The following is a 15,929-nucleotide window of genomic DNA, read 5'->3' as shown; positions in this document are numbered from 1 at the left end:
TATATCATATTTTTCTTCAATTTTTTTATTTTAAAAACACCTTTTATAAACTTTCAAGTATAATTTTGTCAATTTCCACATGTATAACATACATTCTCACATTTGAAGGTAATTAGAACAAAATTTTATTTTAAATGAAATGTTTTCATATAGCCTATAATTTTAAGAGAGAGAATTTAATTTTATTATTGTCAATACATTCTACAGTAAGAACAATAGGTGGACCTTAGAATGCAAGTGTGCTAACAAAAAATCTCATCATTCATCTTAAATTTAGCAACTATTTACACATCAAAATATTAATATTTAATTAAAACATAACATTTCCAAAATAAGCAATACATAAAATTTGCATTCTCCACACATATTATAGTTCACCAAATGGCTCTTGTTCTCTTTTTGCATTTACAGAGAATTGTAAGTCCCATCTGGTGAGCAAACCCATACTCGCCCTCGGCATTGTCGAGCAATTCCATAAACAGAGAATGATAAAAATACTTTGTGGGGATGACATACCTACATCGTTCACTGCCAACATACACTGCACAGGGAGGCCACCACACGATCTGTTCACCAACTCATCTCTTGAGCTGAAATGTCTTTTTCTCTTTGAAGAAAAAGGGCATATCCATCTACTTTAATGGAATAGGCAAACCTACAGAGGACTCTGATTATTTGCTTCGAAATAAGGACTTGGGTATTTTCCTTGCTCCTTGCCATTGCAGAATTGTTAACCAAACTAAATGGAACTGATTTATAAACTAAGGTGAACAACCCAGATAAGAGAAGGTTGGAGATGAGTTAGAAATCTCTGTGAGTAAAGGGAAGAACATGTGGTCGGGCTACGGATCTCAGCTTTTCTTCCTGTCCGCGTTTTGTCGAAGACTATCTTTATTTGACCGTTGGAGACCGCAATCTAAAATTATTTCTGAACCTCGTTGCTACCTTTATCTGTATGCCTCCATCTAAAGCCAGGCTGTAGAGAAAAAAAGACATCAGAGCAGCTTTCTATTTCGGCAAGTGAAGCGGGTCGGGAATGAAGATTTCATAAAGTTGAACCCAGAAAGAATATCTTGAACGCCATAAATCCTCCACTTGCTGCTTTTAGTGGCGTGGGCGGGAGATGCAGATTTGAAATTGAAATTCAAACTTAACTGTCGGTTTTATTATTAAAGAGTGTGACCGCTGGATTGGACAGAAGTTGTCGTGACCGTGACTGTTGAAAGTCAGAGTAGTGCAACAGAAAACAGAAGTCAAACTTTAGTGTGTGATCTTTAAGCCATCCCAAACCTGGCTTAAACAGCACACACTAAGCTGACAGACTGCTTAGGTGGCTCTTGTGGGGTCCATTCAATCATCTACGCCCTTTTCCGTTTTCCGTTCCCGGGGGCAGTCCCGTTATCGCGCGCATAAGCCAAACAAAATTCAAACTCATTACTCTTCCCGCGCTGCAGTACTCCACGTGAAGCTTCTGATAATGGTGTTCCGATAAATCAGGATATAGGCAAAATGGATTTGTTGAAAGGATTTCAGAAACTTTCAAGCAAATGCAATTGGCAGGTGTAAAGCCACGGTCTGCAGCCTTTTCCAGCATTCTCCTTGCCTGTCCCAAAACAGAAGATTTCGATCAGGATATGGACATCTTTCAAAGCTTAATAGAAGGTCTTTTTTATTCCACATTTTAAAGTTCATACGCTCTGGTATATATGTTTGCAAAGTGTGGAAGCATGGGTGAAGCGCGTGAACTGTTTGACATAATGCCTCAGCGATGTCATTCCATGGAACTCAATGATTGTAGGATATGCTAAAAATGGATTTCGCAAGGATGCTCTCTTATTCTTTGATTCAATGAAAGTACTCTGAAACACATTCTAACATTGTAAGCTTTGCTTGTGTATTTTCATGCAGCCATGCGGGTTTAATGACTGAGCGCTATACATAATTCAATCACATAATTAACCCTTATTGCAATCCGTTACAGGTTAAAGCAAAGAGGATTTTGTAGCTGCAACGAGCCTGGTAGACATGTATCCAAAACGTGGAAGCATAGAAAAGAAACATGAACTGTTTGACAGAATGCCTTCAAGAATTGCTTGATAAAATGCCATTATCCCAGAATGTACAAAATGGATTTGTTGAAAGGGTTTTAGAAACTTGCAACCAAATGTCAGAGCGTTTTCTGTGTCATTGGCTGTGTTTATTATATGAGTTGAGCAGCAATATGTATCTGTTCTTGATGGTTTGTAATGGTCTTTATGATTTGTATCTGGCTTGGTTTGTTTAACTCAGTAAGGACTTGAATCTGGTCTTTATGATTGGTATGCATAATTACTCTGGAATTTGGTAAGATTTGTATTTAATTTTTGTGATTGAGAGGCATTTCTGAGGTTAATTTTACTTCAAAATTTGTATTTTCTTTATATGATTGAGAGAATTTTAGGCTAAATTTGTGGAGAATTTATATCTGCTTTTGCATATGTTTGTATTGGCAATGTTATATTTATTTGGAATATGGGCTCTCAAGTTAACTAGCCATATTCAAGTATGAATTATTTTAAGGAATCAATTTTTTTGTTGTTTTGATGAGGGTTAGATGGAATGAATTAGAATAGATTAATTAATAGTAAATATTAAGTTGTAAATTTAATCATATCACAAAATAGTAACTAATGAAATATGATATTATTAATTTTATGATTAAAGATTGACTATTGATTGATGAAGATAATGAAGTTTGTATGTTTAAAATTTTTAGATGTTTGAGTAGTCTTGTATGTGGATCATAATCAAAATATTTCTTTTTGGATGTTTGGTTGACCTCATGAACTTGGAACTAAAATGAAAGTTATAAGTTCGTATTTTATATCCATAAATTCTTGCTATGTCGATTCTAGGCTCTCTTATGTGAATTATAAAGAAAGTTGATTGCTAGGAAATGATATTTTACATCATGCTATCAAAAAGTTTTCTCTCATCTAAAAGTTGGAGTATTTAGGAGCATCTTGATGGAATACAAGCTTCAAATATGCACATGAATTTTAGAAATATTGTTAGGTGATTCACATCACTAGGATAGGTTTGATTATATTTTTTTCTTAATTTCAATGAAAATGTGAATGATTTTACCTTTCAATTTTGGATCTTTCTTGATAAACGCATGATTATATTTCAAGAGTATGGAATCGTAGAAATGAATTTTCATTGTATGAATGAGTGTCTACTATATTACTTAATGAGATATAATATATATTTTCACAAAAAAAGTGAGTAGAAACAAATTAGACCCTAAAATGTCTAGGGAAGGAAAATCCTCAAATAGAAGTAGATAGAAAAAAGTGGTCAAATTGCTAAATTACAACATGGTTATAAAATCATGAGGAAGAAGAGGCAAGCTACATTGAAGGGGGTTCCATTAACCATCTAGGAGGCCCTACCTATCACGAATTGGCTTCCACCCCTTAATCACAACTTCTTAATCACCTTTGTTTAGATGGGGAATAGTTCTCATTAAAGACATAAACAAACTTACATTGTAATTCTTAGGGTATCAATAGGGCAAAAAACTCAAGAGTAATAGGGGAGAAAATACAATTCCTAGGTGACTTTGTAAAAGCCCTTTCCTTGTTTAAAAAAAAACCCATATAAAATTATCTAAAATATTATTAAGTTTCTAGTAGGAGCCCTTACAAGGATCCCACCAAGAAGAGTGATAAACATGCATTTGGGTAAGTATGCTTGAACAAAGATAAAATTTCATAACAAGAGAGAGTGGTTAGGATATGTACTAATGTAACATAAATACCTTCTCCTTTTTGCTTATAACAAGAGATAGTGGTTAGGATATCTACTAATGTAACATAAATACCTTCTCCTTTATGCTTCTTTCAAAATAAATTTATTGTAACATTAAAATTTTTAACTATAGGAGAAAACAACAATAGAAGTCACGCTAGGAAATTTATTGATTAACATCTTTGATCAATTCAATCACCACACTTAGTTGATAAAATGAAGTTGTAAAATGCCTTTATTTTGAGTCTTAAAAGAACGAAGAGGCAAAGAAAGTGCATGGAAGCATTTTATTATGGTTTTTGATGGATTTGGGTATGAAGTCAATAAATCATGCTCATGATTTTAAGCACAAACATAAATTCCTCTTAATTTTATGTCCTTATTCTAATTTTTTTTTACATTTTGATGATCCAAAGGAAAGAAAGTAAATTCACTATCCAATTTTTATGTCCTTGTGGTAAATTTATGTGGGATCCTTGTACGAACTCCTACTGGAAATTGAAAAAATATTTTAAATAATTTTGTATGGGCTTCATTTAAGCAAGGAAAGGGCTTCCACAAAGTCACTTAGGAACTATATTCTCTTCCCCATTACTCTTGAGTTTTTGGTCTTACTGATACCCAAAGAGTTACAATGTAAGTTTGTTTATGTCTCTAATGAGAACTATTCCTCATCTAAGCAAAGAAGATTAAGAAGTTGTGATTAAGGGGTGGAAGCCAATCCGTGATAGGTAGGGCTTCCTAAATGGTTAATGGAAACCCCTTCAATGTGGGCTTGCCTCCTCTTCCTCATGATTTTATAACCATGTTGTGGATTAGCAATTTGACCATTTTTTTCTATCTAATTTCATTTGAGGATTTTCCTTCCCTAAACATTTCAAGGTGTGATTTGTTTCTACTCATTTTTTGTGTGAAAACATATATTATATATCATTAAGATATAATAGACTCCCATTCATAAAAAAAAAATTCATTGCATTCATTTCTATGATGTCCTAATCTTGAAATCTAATCATTTGATCATTGCTTTTATTAGGAAATATTCAAAATTGAAAGGATAATCATTCACAGTTTAATTGAAATTAAAAAATAAATATAATCAAACCTATCCTAGTGATGTGAATCACCTAACAATATTTCTAAACTTCTGTCAAACAGTTCATGTTTCTTTTCTATGCTTCCACGTTTTGGATACATGTCTACCAGGCTAGTTGCAGCTACAAAATCCTCTTTGCTTTAACCTGTACGGATTGCAATAAGGGTTAATCATGTGATTGAATTATTCACAGCTCTCAGTCATTAAACCGGCATGGCTGCATGAAAATACACAAGCAAAGCTTACAATGTTAGAATGTGTTTCAGAGTACTTTCATTGAATCAAAGAATTAGAGAGCATCCTTGCGAAATCCATTTTTAGCATATCCTGCAATCATTGAGTTCCATGGAATGACATCGCTGAGGCATTATGTCAAACAGTTCACGCGCTTCACCCATGCTTCCACACTTTGCAAACATATATACCAGAGCGTATGAACTTTAAAATGTGGAATAAAAAAGACCTTCTATTAAGCTTTGAAAGATATCCATATCCTGATCGAAATCTTCTGTTTTGGGACAGGCAAGGAGAATGCTGGAAAAGGCTGCAGACCGTAGCTTTACACCTGCCAATTGCATTTGCTTGAAAGTTTCTGAAATCCTTTCAACAAATCCATTTTGCCTATATCCTGATTTATCGGGACACCATTATCAGAAGCTCCCCTTGTAGTACGGGCTGGAAGCGACTGGGCACGTGGAGTACTGCAGCGCGGGAAGAGTAATGAGTTTGAATTTTGTTTGGCTTATGCGCGCGATAACGGGACTGCCCACGGGAACGGCAAACGGAAAAAGGCGTAGATGATTGAATGGACCCCACAAGAGCCACCTAAGCAGTCTGTCAGCTTAGTGTGTGCTGTTTAAGGCAAACCTGGTAGTATCCGGTGACTCCTATTGAAAGGATATGTGTGGAAGTCAATTCATGTTGACTAAAGTCGCGAAAAATACACAAGCTTCCAAACAATTGCCCCATTCAACACGACGGGATGACAATGAATGCTTACCCCGAGTTCTTTTGATTTTGATTTGGTTCACATGTTCCAGTGGAGTTTGGAGTGCAGTAAAACCATTAGTATGCTGCATAGGGGTTGCCATGCATAGCCATATGGATGCATCCAATATGGTGAATAGACTTGTTTTGAATGTAATTATAATTAGCACTTGCATGTACTGATTAATTTTGAATGTAATTATTTATTAAGCCGATAGGCTTTAGTTAAGCTGTCAGCCCTCTGGAAATTTGTCAGCCTCTGGTAGCTTTTCGTCGGGACCACGTTTTTGACGGGTCACCATTTCCTGTGGTTTGGCAAGCTTAGTTGTAAGTGGTACGTCTCATGCGAATTTGTCAGTGAAGTTATTTCATCTGGCCTGGACATTGATGGCTGTGCAGACGGTAATCACTTCCATTATTTTGATGGGTCTCCAGAGAATGGACGTTTTTGGTCGGTTCAGCTTTTGGAAGGGCCAAGAACGACATGAGACGATCATTTAGAAAGTGGCAAGGGCGAGCTACAGAGAGACGCAGGTTTTCCAGACCCTTCTGGGTAAGAATCCGAGGTTTAAACCCTGCTTTTGTGCCGTGTTTGGCTTTCTCTTGTTTTCTCATTTTTTTTTTGCTTTGCCTGACCTGTTACAGACCATCTTCATGATAAACTTTAAAAGTGTGAAGGATTTTCCTATAAAAACATATTATGGTTTGTAGTTCGTACACGATTTTCTCAAATGGGTATATCTGCTTTTGCCCCCATTAATATTACACACTTTTTCACTTCAAGATCTAAGCCTTAGAATTTCTAAACAGCAACCGTTTTGGTAATTGGGATTTTATGCAAACCCTATTGTGGTCGTTGGTAATGGTCTTTATTATCTTTCCAATGCCTACATCTTTAACCTAGCATCTTTGAAACTGGCGGATCTGTTACCTAAAGCTACTGCATTATCTGGTGGAGATGCTGATGGCTGTGATGTTAGGCGAGATGCTGTTGGTAAGGCAAAGATTTCATAGAATAATTGCAACCGATGTCACCTTTGCTGAGGGCCTTCGAATGGGGTTTGCAATGTTGTAAGGCAAAATAATTTCTTGAGTCTCATTATCTAATTAGTTTGAGACACATTTTGAAAGCCTTATGATTCATTGGTCAATACTCTTCATTTTCTTTGTTTTCTTTGGTTAATTGCTCATGACCGTTTTGATGAAAAACAAAATTGGAGGCTGGCCTTTTTAATTTTTTTATTGGTTGAAACCTTTTTAGTTTTAATTGTTTAAAACCCATTTCAAATATGTATTGTTTGATTGGTATTGATTTTTAAAAAGTATAACTTTTTTTATATCATGCATATTTTAGAGTTGTTAGTGCCTTGAAAATGATTAGAACAGTATAGCTTATGTGATTAGTTGGAAAAATTGACCACCACAGTAAATTATTCAAATGAAACCATAGAGAATTGTGAATTTTTTTATTGGGTAGTGTTGACGTGTATTTTGTACACAATCACACACAGAATAAAATACCCAAGGGTACCATATCCTCTCTTGAATAAAGCCTCTGATTGCTGAAGATGTCGCAAAAAAGGATCAATTAGGGTGACTCCAATGTTCTTTTATGTAGGGTCTCTATGTGTGGATAAGCACCAGTGGTCGTTGTGATTGCTGTTTCATCAAGGGGCCTTACGTATCCGAATTGCAGGAACAAGATTTCTTTAAACTAACAAGTTCTCAAAAAGATCAAAAGGTAGAGTTTGCAAGGGGTAAATTCTAATCTAATCCTAAGAATGACTCAATGCAGGCTGGACTTGGCAAGATTCTACCAACTTCAATATTGCCATAAAACAACAACTCAACTGAAATTGATGCGATCTTCTAAGGTAACAAATGATCTTTCAATTCATCAAGGATTATAGACACTAGCACAAAGGCACATATCCAAATCTTAATGACGATTGAAGGTTTAAGTAATTCGAGTCTCTCCAGTTGACCACACAAGGCGTTCCTACAATCAATAAGAAGCTAGTGGTTTGGAATGTGAATCTCACCAAAGATCAAGCCCAACACTTAGTCCTTCAAACTTAAATATTACTTTGATTGAGAATGATTCAAGAAAACAAACAACCATGAAGATAGCCACAAGAATTGCAATAAAACACCATAACTTCAATATTTTATTGATCTCAAAGCCAAAATAGACAACAATTGCTTGAAATTCCTTCTTCAAAGCTCAATCTTGCTACAAATACTTTCTTCTCTCAAAAGCTCTAAACTTCTAACTATTTCTTATTGCTCTCTCTTTCTAATTACAAAATGAAAATGAGTGAGGGTATATATAGCATCCTCAATTACAATGAACGACCCAGATCAAAAGAAGATCAACGGTTGAGATTCTGACACATAAACCCTAATTAGGGTTTTATTACAAAAGTTCCCCTTTTTATTGAACAATATTAAATGCATAGCCAAATATTTAATTTGGCACAAAAATCTAGGAAACATAGACCAATGACAATTAGGGTGCCACGTCATCTATAACAACCTCTCTTCTAGAACCTTATTCCCTTTCCAATGCTCCTTTTTAGCATATGCAATGAATCTAGACACGATTCCTTCGATCTCAGCAATTGGAATCTTGGGAAGATTCCTCATTCGTTCTTCCAAGTGGATGACCTGATCGAAAGCTTTGAGAAGAGCCGCGTCCCATTCAGGTTCGAGTTCCTTGATTTTCTCAATCAGGAGCATAGTAGCAAACATTTGATCTCTTTGCTCATCTGTAATAACATTCTCATCTTTGCAAAAGATGACCTTGACCCTCTCTTCCAACTCTTGAAGATCCACATCTGTCTCAACTTCGATTCTTCGGCCAAGAATAGTACAAAAAACCCCAAACACCTTGTCCTGGATGGGATGGATAATCTCTTCAACTTGATTGCATTTGTTACTGATGTCCTCAAAAAGAACTTCCTTCATCTGGAGTAAAGTTGACCATTGGAGTAAACTATGGGGTCCTCCATCCATTATCTTCTCTTGTGCTAGGATCTTCCTTGATGTTTGTCTGATTACTTGTAGGACAAGAATGATAACATCTCTAGTATGGGCAAAGGCGGCTACAGTTATCATTAGGTTGTGGATGATCTCAAGAACCTGGATAGCTTGGTGGATGGTCTGCATCATCCTTGTTGCGAATTCAACAGCAACTGTATGGGATTTGTCAATCCAAGAGCTCATAAGCTGGACCAAACTCTTGACTCTCTCTGCCTCACCAACTGATTCAATGGGAAGTGCCTGCACAGGAGATACTGCTGGATCTTGACGCCCCAAAGGCTGATTGAGATGGCTAAAGTAGCCTCTCCATGCACCGACCTCTCTCTCAAGCTTTCTATTTTTCTCCATTTCTTCCCTAAGCTTGTCTTTTAGTGCTTCAAACCATAGTTTTAAAACTCTTTGACTCGCCTCGGACTCGCCACGGACTCGCGAGTCCTTTGGCGAGCCGAGTCGACTCGCCTAGGACTCGCGTGGCGAGTCCAGGCGAGTCCCTGTGAAAGACTCGCGAGTCTTTCGCAAAGACTCGCGCGAGTCTTTCACTCGGACTCGCGAGTCTTTCACTCGGACTCGCGAGTCTTTCACAGGGACTCGCGGGCCCAGAAAAAACGCGCCCGTGGGGCTTAAAACCAATTTTTTTTTCATTTTTTGACTTCAATTTGGGTTTTTTTTTGCTGGAGCAGGTTAGAAGGGTTTGGAGGAGTAGAGGGAAGAAGGAAAAATCAGCAAGAGAGATCTAGGTAAGGATTTTTCTCCTCCTTTTTTTTTTTCATTTGAATCATTTCATTGTTTTGAAACTGAAAAAAATCTTGAAAAACAAGGGGATATGTTGCCAAATTTTTTTCTATTTTCTTTCCTAAGTTATTTCCTCTTTTTTTTTTCTTGTTTTTGAATGCTATTTTTCCCAAATGATTCATTGTCATTTTTTTTGTTGATTTTCCATAAAACCCTGCTGATTTTTTTTTTTTCATGTTAAATCAGCAATGGCAAGTTCAACTCCAAGGGCAACCCCAAGGTCAGGAAGACAAAGAGATAAAGCTTGGAAATATGGGATTGCAGGAAGCAAAAAGGGGGAGGTCACTTGCACCGAATGCACAAGATGGATGACTGGTGGAATCAATAGATTAAAATACCACCTTGCACAAATACCTGGATATGGTGTGGAGGCATGCCCCAAATCAACTCCTGAAATTATTAGAGAGATGAAGGCCATTCTTGCTGAGAATGATATGCATAAGGAAGAAAGGCAAAAAACAAGAGAAGCCATAGCAGCTGCAATGAATCCCACATTGTCCACTTCGGGTCCCATTGGTCATAGTCGGGGTCGTCAGTCACTTTCATCTTTTGGTGACAATGAGGGTGAGGCTAGTGGCACTCCTGTTAGATCAGACCCTAATTTTTTTGTACCACGCAATGTTCCAGGTGCACAACCTTCACTTGAAGGTACAGGATGGAATAAAGAGAAGCATGAACAAGCACGGATAGCAGCTTCAAACTTTTGGTTTTACAATAATCTATCTTTCAATGCAGCAAACAATGTGTATTGGGAAAGTTTTGTTAATGCATGTACAGTGGCAGGTAAGGGGTTTAAGGCCCCAACAGGTTATGACTTCAGTGGGCCATTGCTAGAGAAAGCTGTGAAAAATACAGAAGGTGTGGTTGATGATCAGAAAAGGTATTGGAAGAGAAAAGGATGCAGCATTTTATCTGATGGATGGACAGATGGACGGAATAGGACTCTTCTCAACTTCTTGGTGGCTTCAAATGGTGCAATGGTATTCATAAAGTCTGTTGATGCCTCAAATGAAATAAAAAATGCAGAGACTTTGTGTAATCTGTTGGATGGTGTGGTTCGGGAAGTTGGAGTTGAGAATGTTGTCCAAATTATCACGGACAACGCAGTTGCATATGTATCTGCAGGTAGAATGCTTATGCAAAGGCATCCTTCGATTACATGGAGTCCTTGTGCTGCACATTGCTTGGACTTGGTGCTAGAGGACATTGGGAAGATTGGATGGGTGAAGAAGGTGGTTGAAGATGCAAAAAGTGTCACCAAATTCATCTACAACCATACTTGGGTGCTTGCTTTGATGAGAAAATACACAAATGGCAAGGACCTTGTGCGACCTGGAGTGACACGATTTGCTAGCCACTTCATCACTTTGCAGAGCATTCTTAGTGCCATTCCTCATCTTAAGCAGATGTTTGTGTCAGATGCTTGGTTGGGGTCTGCATACTCCAAAAGACCTGAAGCAGAGAAGATTGCGACCATTGTTTTTGATGATGGGTTCAATAAAAATGGAGAGGAGTTGACTGCGGTAAGTAACAAACACAAAAGTAAAGTTTATACAATCTTGTCTATTTGCTGATTTTATTTTTTAGGGGTTGATTTTGTATTAATTTAAAATTTGTTTTAATTTTTTTAAGTGACAGAACCTTTGGTGAGGGTTCTTCGTATGGTGGATGGAGAGGGCATGCCAATGGGTTTCATTTATGAGGCCATGGATAGGGCCAAAGAGGCCATTTCACATTACTATCGTGGAAATGCAAGAAAATGTGAAATCTTTTGGCGCATCATTGATCGTAGGTGGACAAACCAACTCCACCAACCGATACATGCCTTCGCCTACTTTTTGAACCCGAAATTCTACTTCTCTGATTCATTTAGGGCTGATGAGGAGGTCATGGCAGGTGTTATTACATGCATTGATAAGATGACACCTGATCCTGAGTTGAGAGACAAGGTTCTTGATGAGTTGGAGGTGAGATTTGACATTTGCAATTGCTCTATCTTTATTTATGAATTCGGAAATGTTCATTATTGAATTTGAGTTTGACACTTTGACTATCTAGTATCTATTTCTGAATTTGGAAATGTTCATTCCATTGTTCAAGATCTACAAAAGTGCAGAGGGGAGACTCTTCTCATCACAACTAGCAATTGATAGGAGAGGAAAACAACAACCAGGTAAAACATTTAGTAACTTAGTTCAACAGTGCAAGAAAAAACCTACAAACTTGATTGTTACATTTTTTTCTCAATTCTAATATTTCTAAATGTTTTTTGTAGATTTATGGTGGGAGAATTATGGTGCCGGCACGCCTAATCTTCAAAAGATAGCTATCCGTGTTTTGTCTCAGCCATGCAGTGCTTCTGGGTGTGAACGAAATTGGAGTGTCTTTGAAAGCATTCACACAAAGAAGAGAAATAGATTGTCACAAAAGCGGCTCAATGATCTAGTATTTGTTCGGTACAACCTTCGCCTTCGAGTTAGACAGGTGGAGGGTGTTTCACATGAGGCCATTGACTTGGATGAAATTGATCCATATGGTGATTGGACCATGAATGAACAAAATGATGGTGATGATGTCCTCCTTACCGAAGAAGAAATTGCAGAAATAGAGAGAGGCGCAGCACAAGATGCAGAAGGAGCAAGATTGGATGAAGATGAGGACGAAGATGAGGATGATGATGAGGACTATGACTTTGAAGAAGACTCATCTCACCATTTAGATACCACAACACCCACTGCTACTACTTCTAGCTCAAGGCCTGAAAAATTGAGCTATATTAGGAAAAATACAAAGAGGAAGATGTAGTCTTCTCTTTGGTTTGTTCATTCACATTGCTGTTTTTCACATTTGCAGTTGGACTTGGACATATCATTATATGTAATTTTGTGAACATTTATATACTTATGCTGCCATTATAGTATTATACATTTTAGAGTTGAAACTTGAAACTTGAATATGCTGCCATGAATGATGAAATTTCAAATATTGCGTGTTTGTACTTTGTAGATCATATGACATGTGTAATGTTTCAATTATGGCACTTATGTTCTCTAAATGCATTAATTTCTTTATGTTTTTTTGTAAAACTACGGTTTTTTTTTTTTGCCGAGTCTTTGACGAGTCTTTCGCGAGTCTTTCACGAGTCCGAGTCCGAGTCCAAAATTTTGGTTTGCCGAGTCCGAGGCGAGTCCGAGATTTTCAACTATGCTTCAAACGAATCGGTTGCCTCATCCAATGTTTGCTCAGTCGTGAGTGGACCAAGCTCAAATGTTTCTACATCATATTCTTCTGCGAGGATTTCACCTTCATACTTGTCCACTGCTGGTGTAGCTATCTGCAATTTCCTGGATCCTGTCTCATCTCTGAGCATCTTGGACATCTTAGGGGCTTTACTCTTTTCTGTCACTTCCTGAGAATGTCCAACAAGGCTTTCTTAATCAATCACATTATCTTCGTCCTCAATCACAATCACCCTTGTTAATCTCTCCTTCAACCAATCTGGAATGGCAGACCTCGTCTCCCTAACTTGTATTTCTTTAGGCAATGTCTCTTCTTCTCGGAGGGGAGATGTCACTTCGTCATCATTCTTGTCTTCATGTAGCTCATTGACTTGGAGAGATCGACTTGATGAACGTTGAGGTGCCTGTCCTTCTTCATGTTTATCGTTCTGTACCATTGATTCCATAGATTCCTCCATTTCAAGTGTCCTCTTCTCTTGTCGAGAAGATGTGCCGGATGAACGATCTCGATTGGCTTCTTTCTTCTTTTTGGAGGATTCTCTTTTCTCAGGTCTCTCTTTCCTCTTTGAGCCTCTAGGATGGGGATTACCTTCACTTGCGCTTCGAAGGTTGCCTTCACTTGTGTTTCTAGGATGAGGATTGCCTTCACTTACACTGGTCCCTCCTTCCCCTGGCCTTTCCTCCAAAGTGAAAGTCATAGATATGTTCTCTTCTCTCAACTTTTGATGTTGCACATCAACCCATCTGCGAGTACAAGACAAAACTGGAGCCATCAAAGCATCTAGATCCAAAACCTCAGGTTCGTTCCAATCTATCCTCACTGCTTTGTTTTCTTGGTCATAAGATGATTGGAGATGTCTGCCACTGTCTTGAGCTTGATCGGCCACTCTGTAAATTTTGCATTTCCTAATGAAATCTAAAGGCAATCTGGAATGCATCTTTCTCTTTACTTCAAAATTATGTGAGAGATTCATCCAAAAATCTTCTACCTGAGATTCATGTTTGTATTTTCTATCGACTGTCTCCTCTATATACCCATAAGGATCAAAACTCTCTCTCAAGGCGAAGAATGAAAATGAATATAAGGCCAACTCCTTCTCTGCATCATCCATGGCTGGAACATTAGGACATACCTCAACTGAATTTCCTAGTATGATAGGCACAGGAACTCCATTTCCATGCCTGTGTCTGAATGCCTTCGCATAAGCTGCCAACTGCCTAGTTACATCAAGTAACACTATTCTGTCTGTCGGATATCTCGGCAACATGTAGGGGGGTGAAGGACATCCATGAACTCTAATATAAGTAAATTTCTGAAATTGGATGAACCATGCGCCATACCTCTTTACAAACTCTTGTGTGTCTTGAGATAGCCGATTGTGAATCCCGCCTTGCAATGTCCTGGTGATGTTCATCGTGAAGGTATCATTGACTAACTTGTAGTCACTTCCTAGTGGATGATGCAAATGAACATAGGAATCACAAACTCTGACTTCCCCGGGCCCTCTTCCGATCACTCCTTTGTGAGGTAATCCTGCATATTCAAAACTCTTGATCAAGGCATATGTGACGTATGAACTCATGTGGAAGGACTTGGTAGCCTTCAATCTTCTTAACTGCACGTCCAAGCAATGGCTAATCATTCTAGCCCAATGAATTGTTCCTTTTCCTTGAACTATCACTTGGATGAAGTAGAACATCCACTTCTCAAAATAGAAGGCTTGAGGAGCTCCTGTGACTCGGTTTTGCAATGTTATCAAATCTCTATACTCCTCCTGGAAGTCGATCCTATGTGGTGTGTTTGGAATCTTGCTCAGGCGAGGACGACTCTTGAGTAACCAATTCTTGTTGATGATGCTCAAGCAAGTGTCTGGATCATCTTTGTACATGGACCTGGCTCCTTCTAAGCTTTTGTAAATCATATCTCTGTGCTCCGGAAGATGGAGAGCCTCACTTATAGCCTCCTCTGAAAGGTAAGCCAAAGTGTTTCCTTCTTTGGAAACGATCGATCTGGATTGTGGGTCATAATGGCGAGCACACTCGATCATCAACTCATGGCACTGGATTGCTGGAGGGAAGCCGACCGCCTTAATAATGCCACTTTCAATTATCCTCCTTGCGACAGGTGATGGCTTGCCAATGTAAGGGACCTCTCGAAACTTCTTCACACTGAAGTTTCCCAAGTTGGTATCTCCAATGTTGCTCCACTTCGACACGATCTTGGTCTCCATTTCTTCATTCCTCTGATCTTCCTTCATGAGGGCTGGATGACTGGTGCATGCTCCTACCTTTGGGGTCGCCATCTCGACACCTACACAACATTTCATAATGAGCAATATACCTTGGAACGTAGAAATATAGACTGGATTAAAGTTTGAATTTAGGAAACTTCATGATAAATCTTTGAATTATCATTTCCTAAATATAACGATGCAATTTGGAAATTCAAAATTTCAAAATTTGAACGAAGGAGATCTTGCCATACCTCTCTTTGAGAACTAGCTCTAAAAATCGATGCAAAAATGAAGAAATTTGCTAGGCAAAATGAAGATCGAAGTCCTCTAGCAAATGTGCCTCCTTCATCAACTTCACCACCCTTGGGGTCTTCAACGCTTTGAGGGAGAATTCGCTCCACTTCCAACAAAATTCGCACTTCTCCTTCGATGAGATTTCGCTCCTTCTATTGCTTCTCCAAATTGCATTTAAACAATGATTGAATGATGGATTAAAATGCTATAACATACCTCCCTTATATATGCGCTCATGCATTGCAATCCCCATAGGCCGACTTGGAAAATAAACAAAAAAATAAACAAAATTTAAATAAAAGAGGAGGCTGACCCTTATTAAAATGTTAAAATAAACCCCAAGCGCACTCCTTTTTTATTTAATTTTAATTTTAATTAATTTAAAATGCCTTTGCAATTAAAGTTTCTATTTTTTAAAAGGCTAAATTAATTATTAAATGCCTTATGCGAACT

General features: G+C 37.9%; 2 protein-coding genes across 7 annotated transcripts in view; both read left to right on the top strand.

Annotated features, from left to right (window-relative positions):
• Positions 1 to 5,902: 5,902 nt before the first annotated feature.
• Positions 5,903 to 15,929, top strand: part of LOC131049274 (aspartate aminotransferase) — a 34,040-nt gene continuing 24,013 nt past the window's right edge. The window contains exon 1 of one of the 6 annotated variants that reach the window (XM_057983326.2): positions 5,903 to 6,428. Coding sequence is in view for 1 of the 6 variants with exons in the window: in XM_057983324.2 (XP_057839307.2) it covers positions 6,360 to 6,428 (69 nt within the window). In the remaining 5 variants the exon portion in view is untranslated. Of the gene's footprint in view, positions 6,442 to 15,929 lie in introns of all 6 variants that reach the window. The other 5 variants (XM_057983325.2, XM_059209810.1, XM_057983323.2 and 2 more) reach the window with 5 other exon arrangements.
• On the top strand, positions 11,332 to 12,318 carry LOC131857362 (uncharacterized). The gene is made up of 2 exons (XM_059209812.1): positions 11,332 to 11,676; positions 11,810 to 12,318. The coding sequence occupies exons 1-2, from the start codon at positions 11,371 to 11,373 to the stop codon at positions 11,960 to 11,962; spliced, it is 459 nt and encodes a 152-aa protein (XP_059065795.1). The 5' UTR covers positions 11,332 to 11,370; the 3' UTR covers positions 11,963 to 12,318.

This window comes from Cryptomeria japonica, chromosome 8 (genome assembly GCF_030272615.1).
Source record: "Cryptomeria japonica chromosome 8, Sugi_1.0, whole genome shotgun sequence".
Lineage (NCBI taxonomy): Eukaryota > Viridiplantae > Streptophyta > Pinopsida > Cupressales > Cupressaceae > Cryptomeria > Cryptomeria japonica.
Note: the sequence above shows the minus strand (reverse complement) of the source record. Positions and strands in the feature narration are given on the sequence as shown.

Bases quoted from the DNA above. Each gene is read 5' to 3' on its own strand.
- LOC131857362 (XM_059209812.1), top strand. From the start codon at position 11,371: ATGGTGGATGGAGAGGGCATGCCAATGGGTTTCATTTATGAGGCCATG. The intron at 11,677-11,809 runs GTGAGATTTGAC...CCATTGTTCAAG, and splicing joins AGGTTCTTGATGAGTTGGAG to ATCTACAAAAGTGCAGAGGG.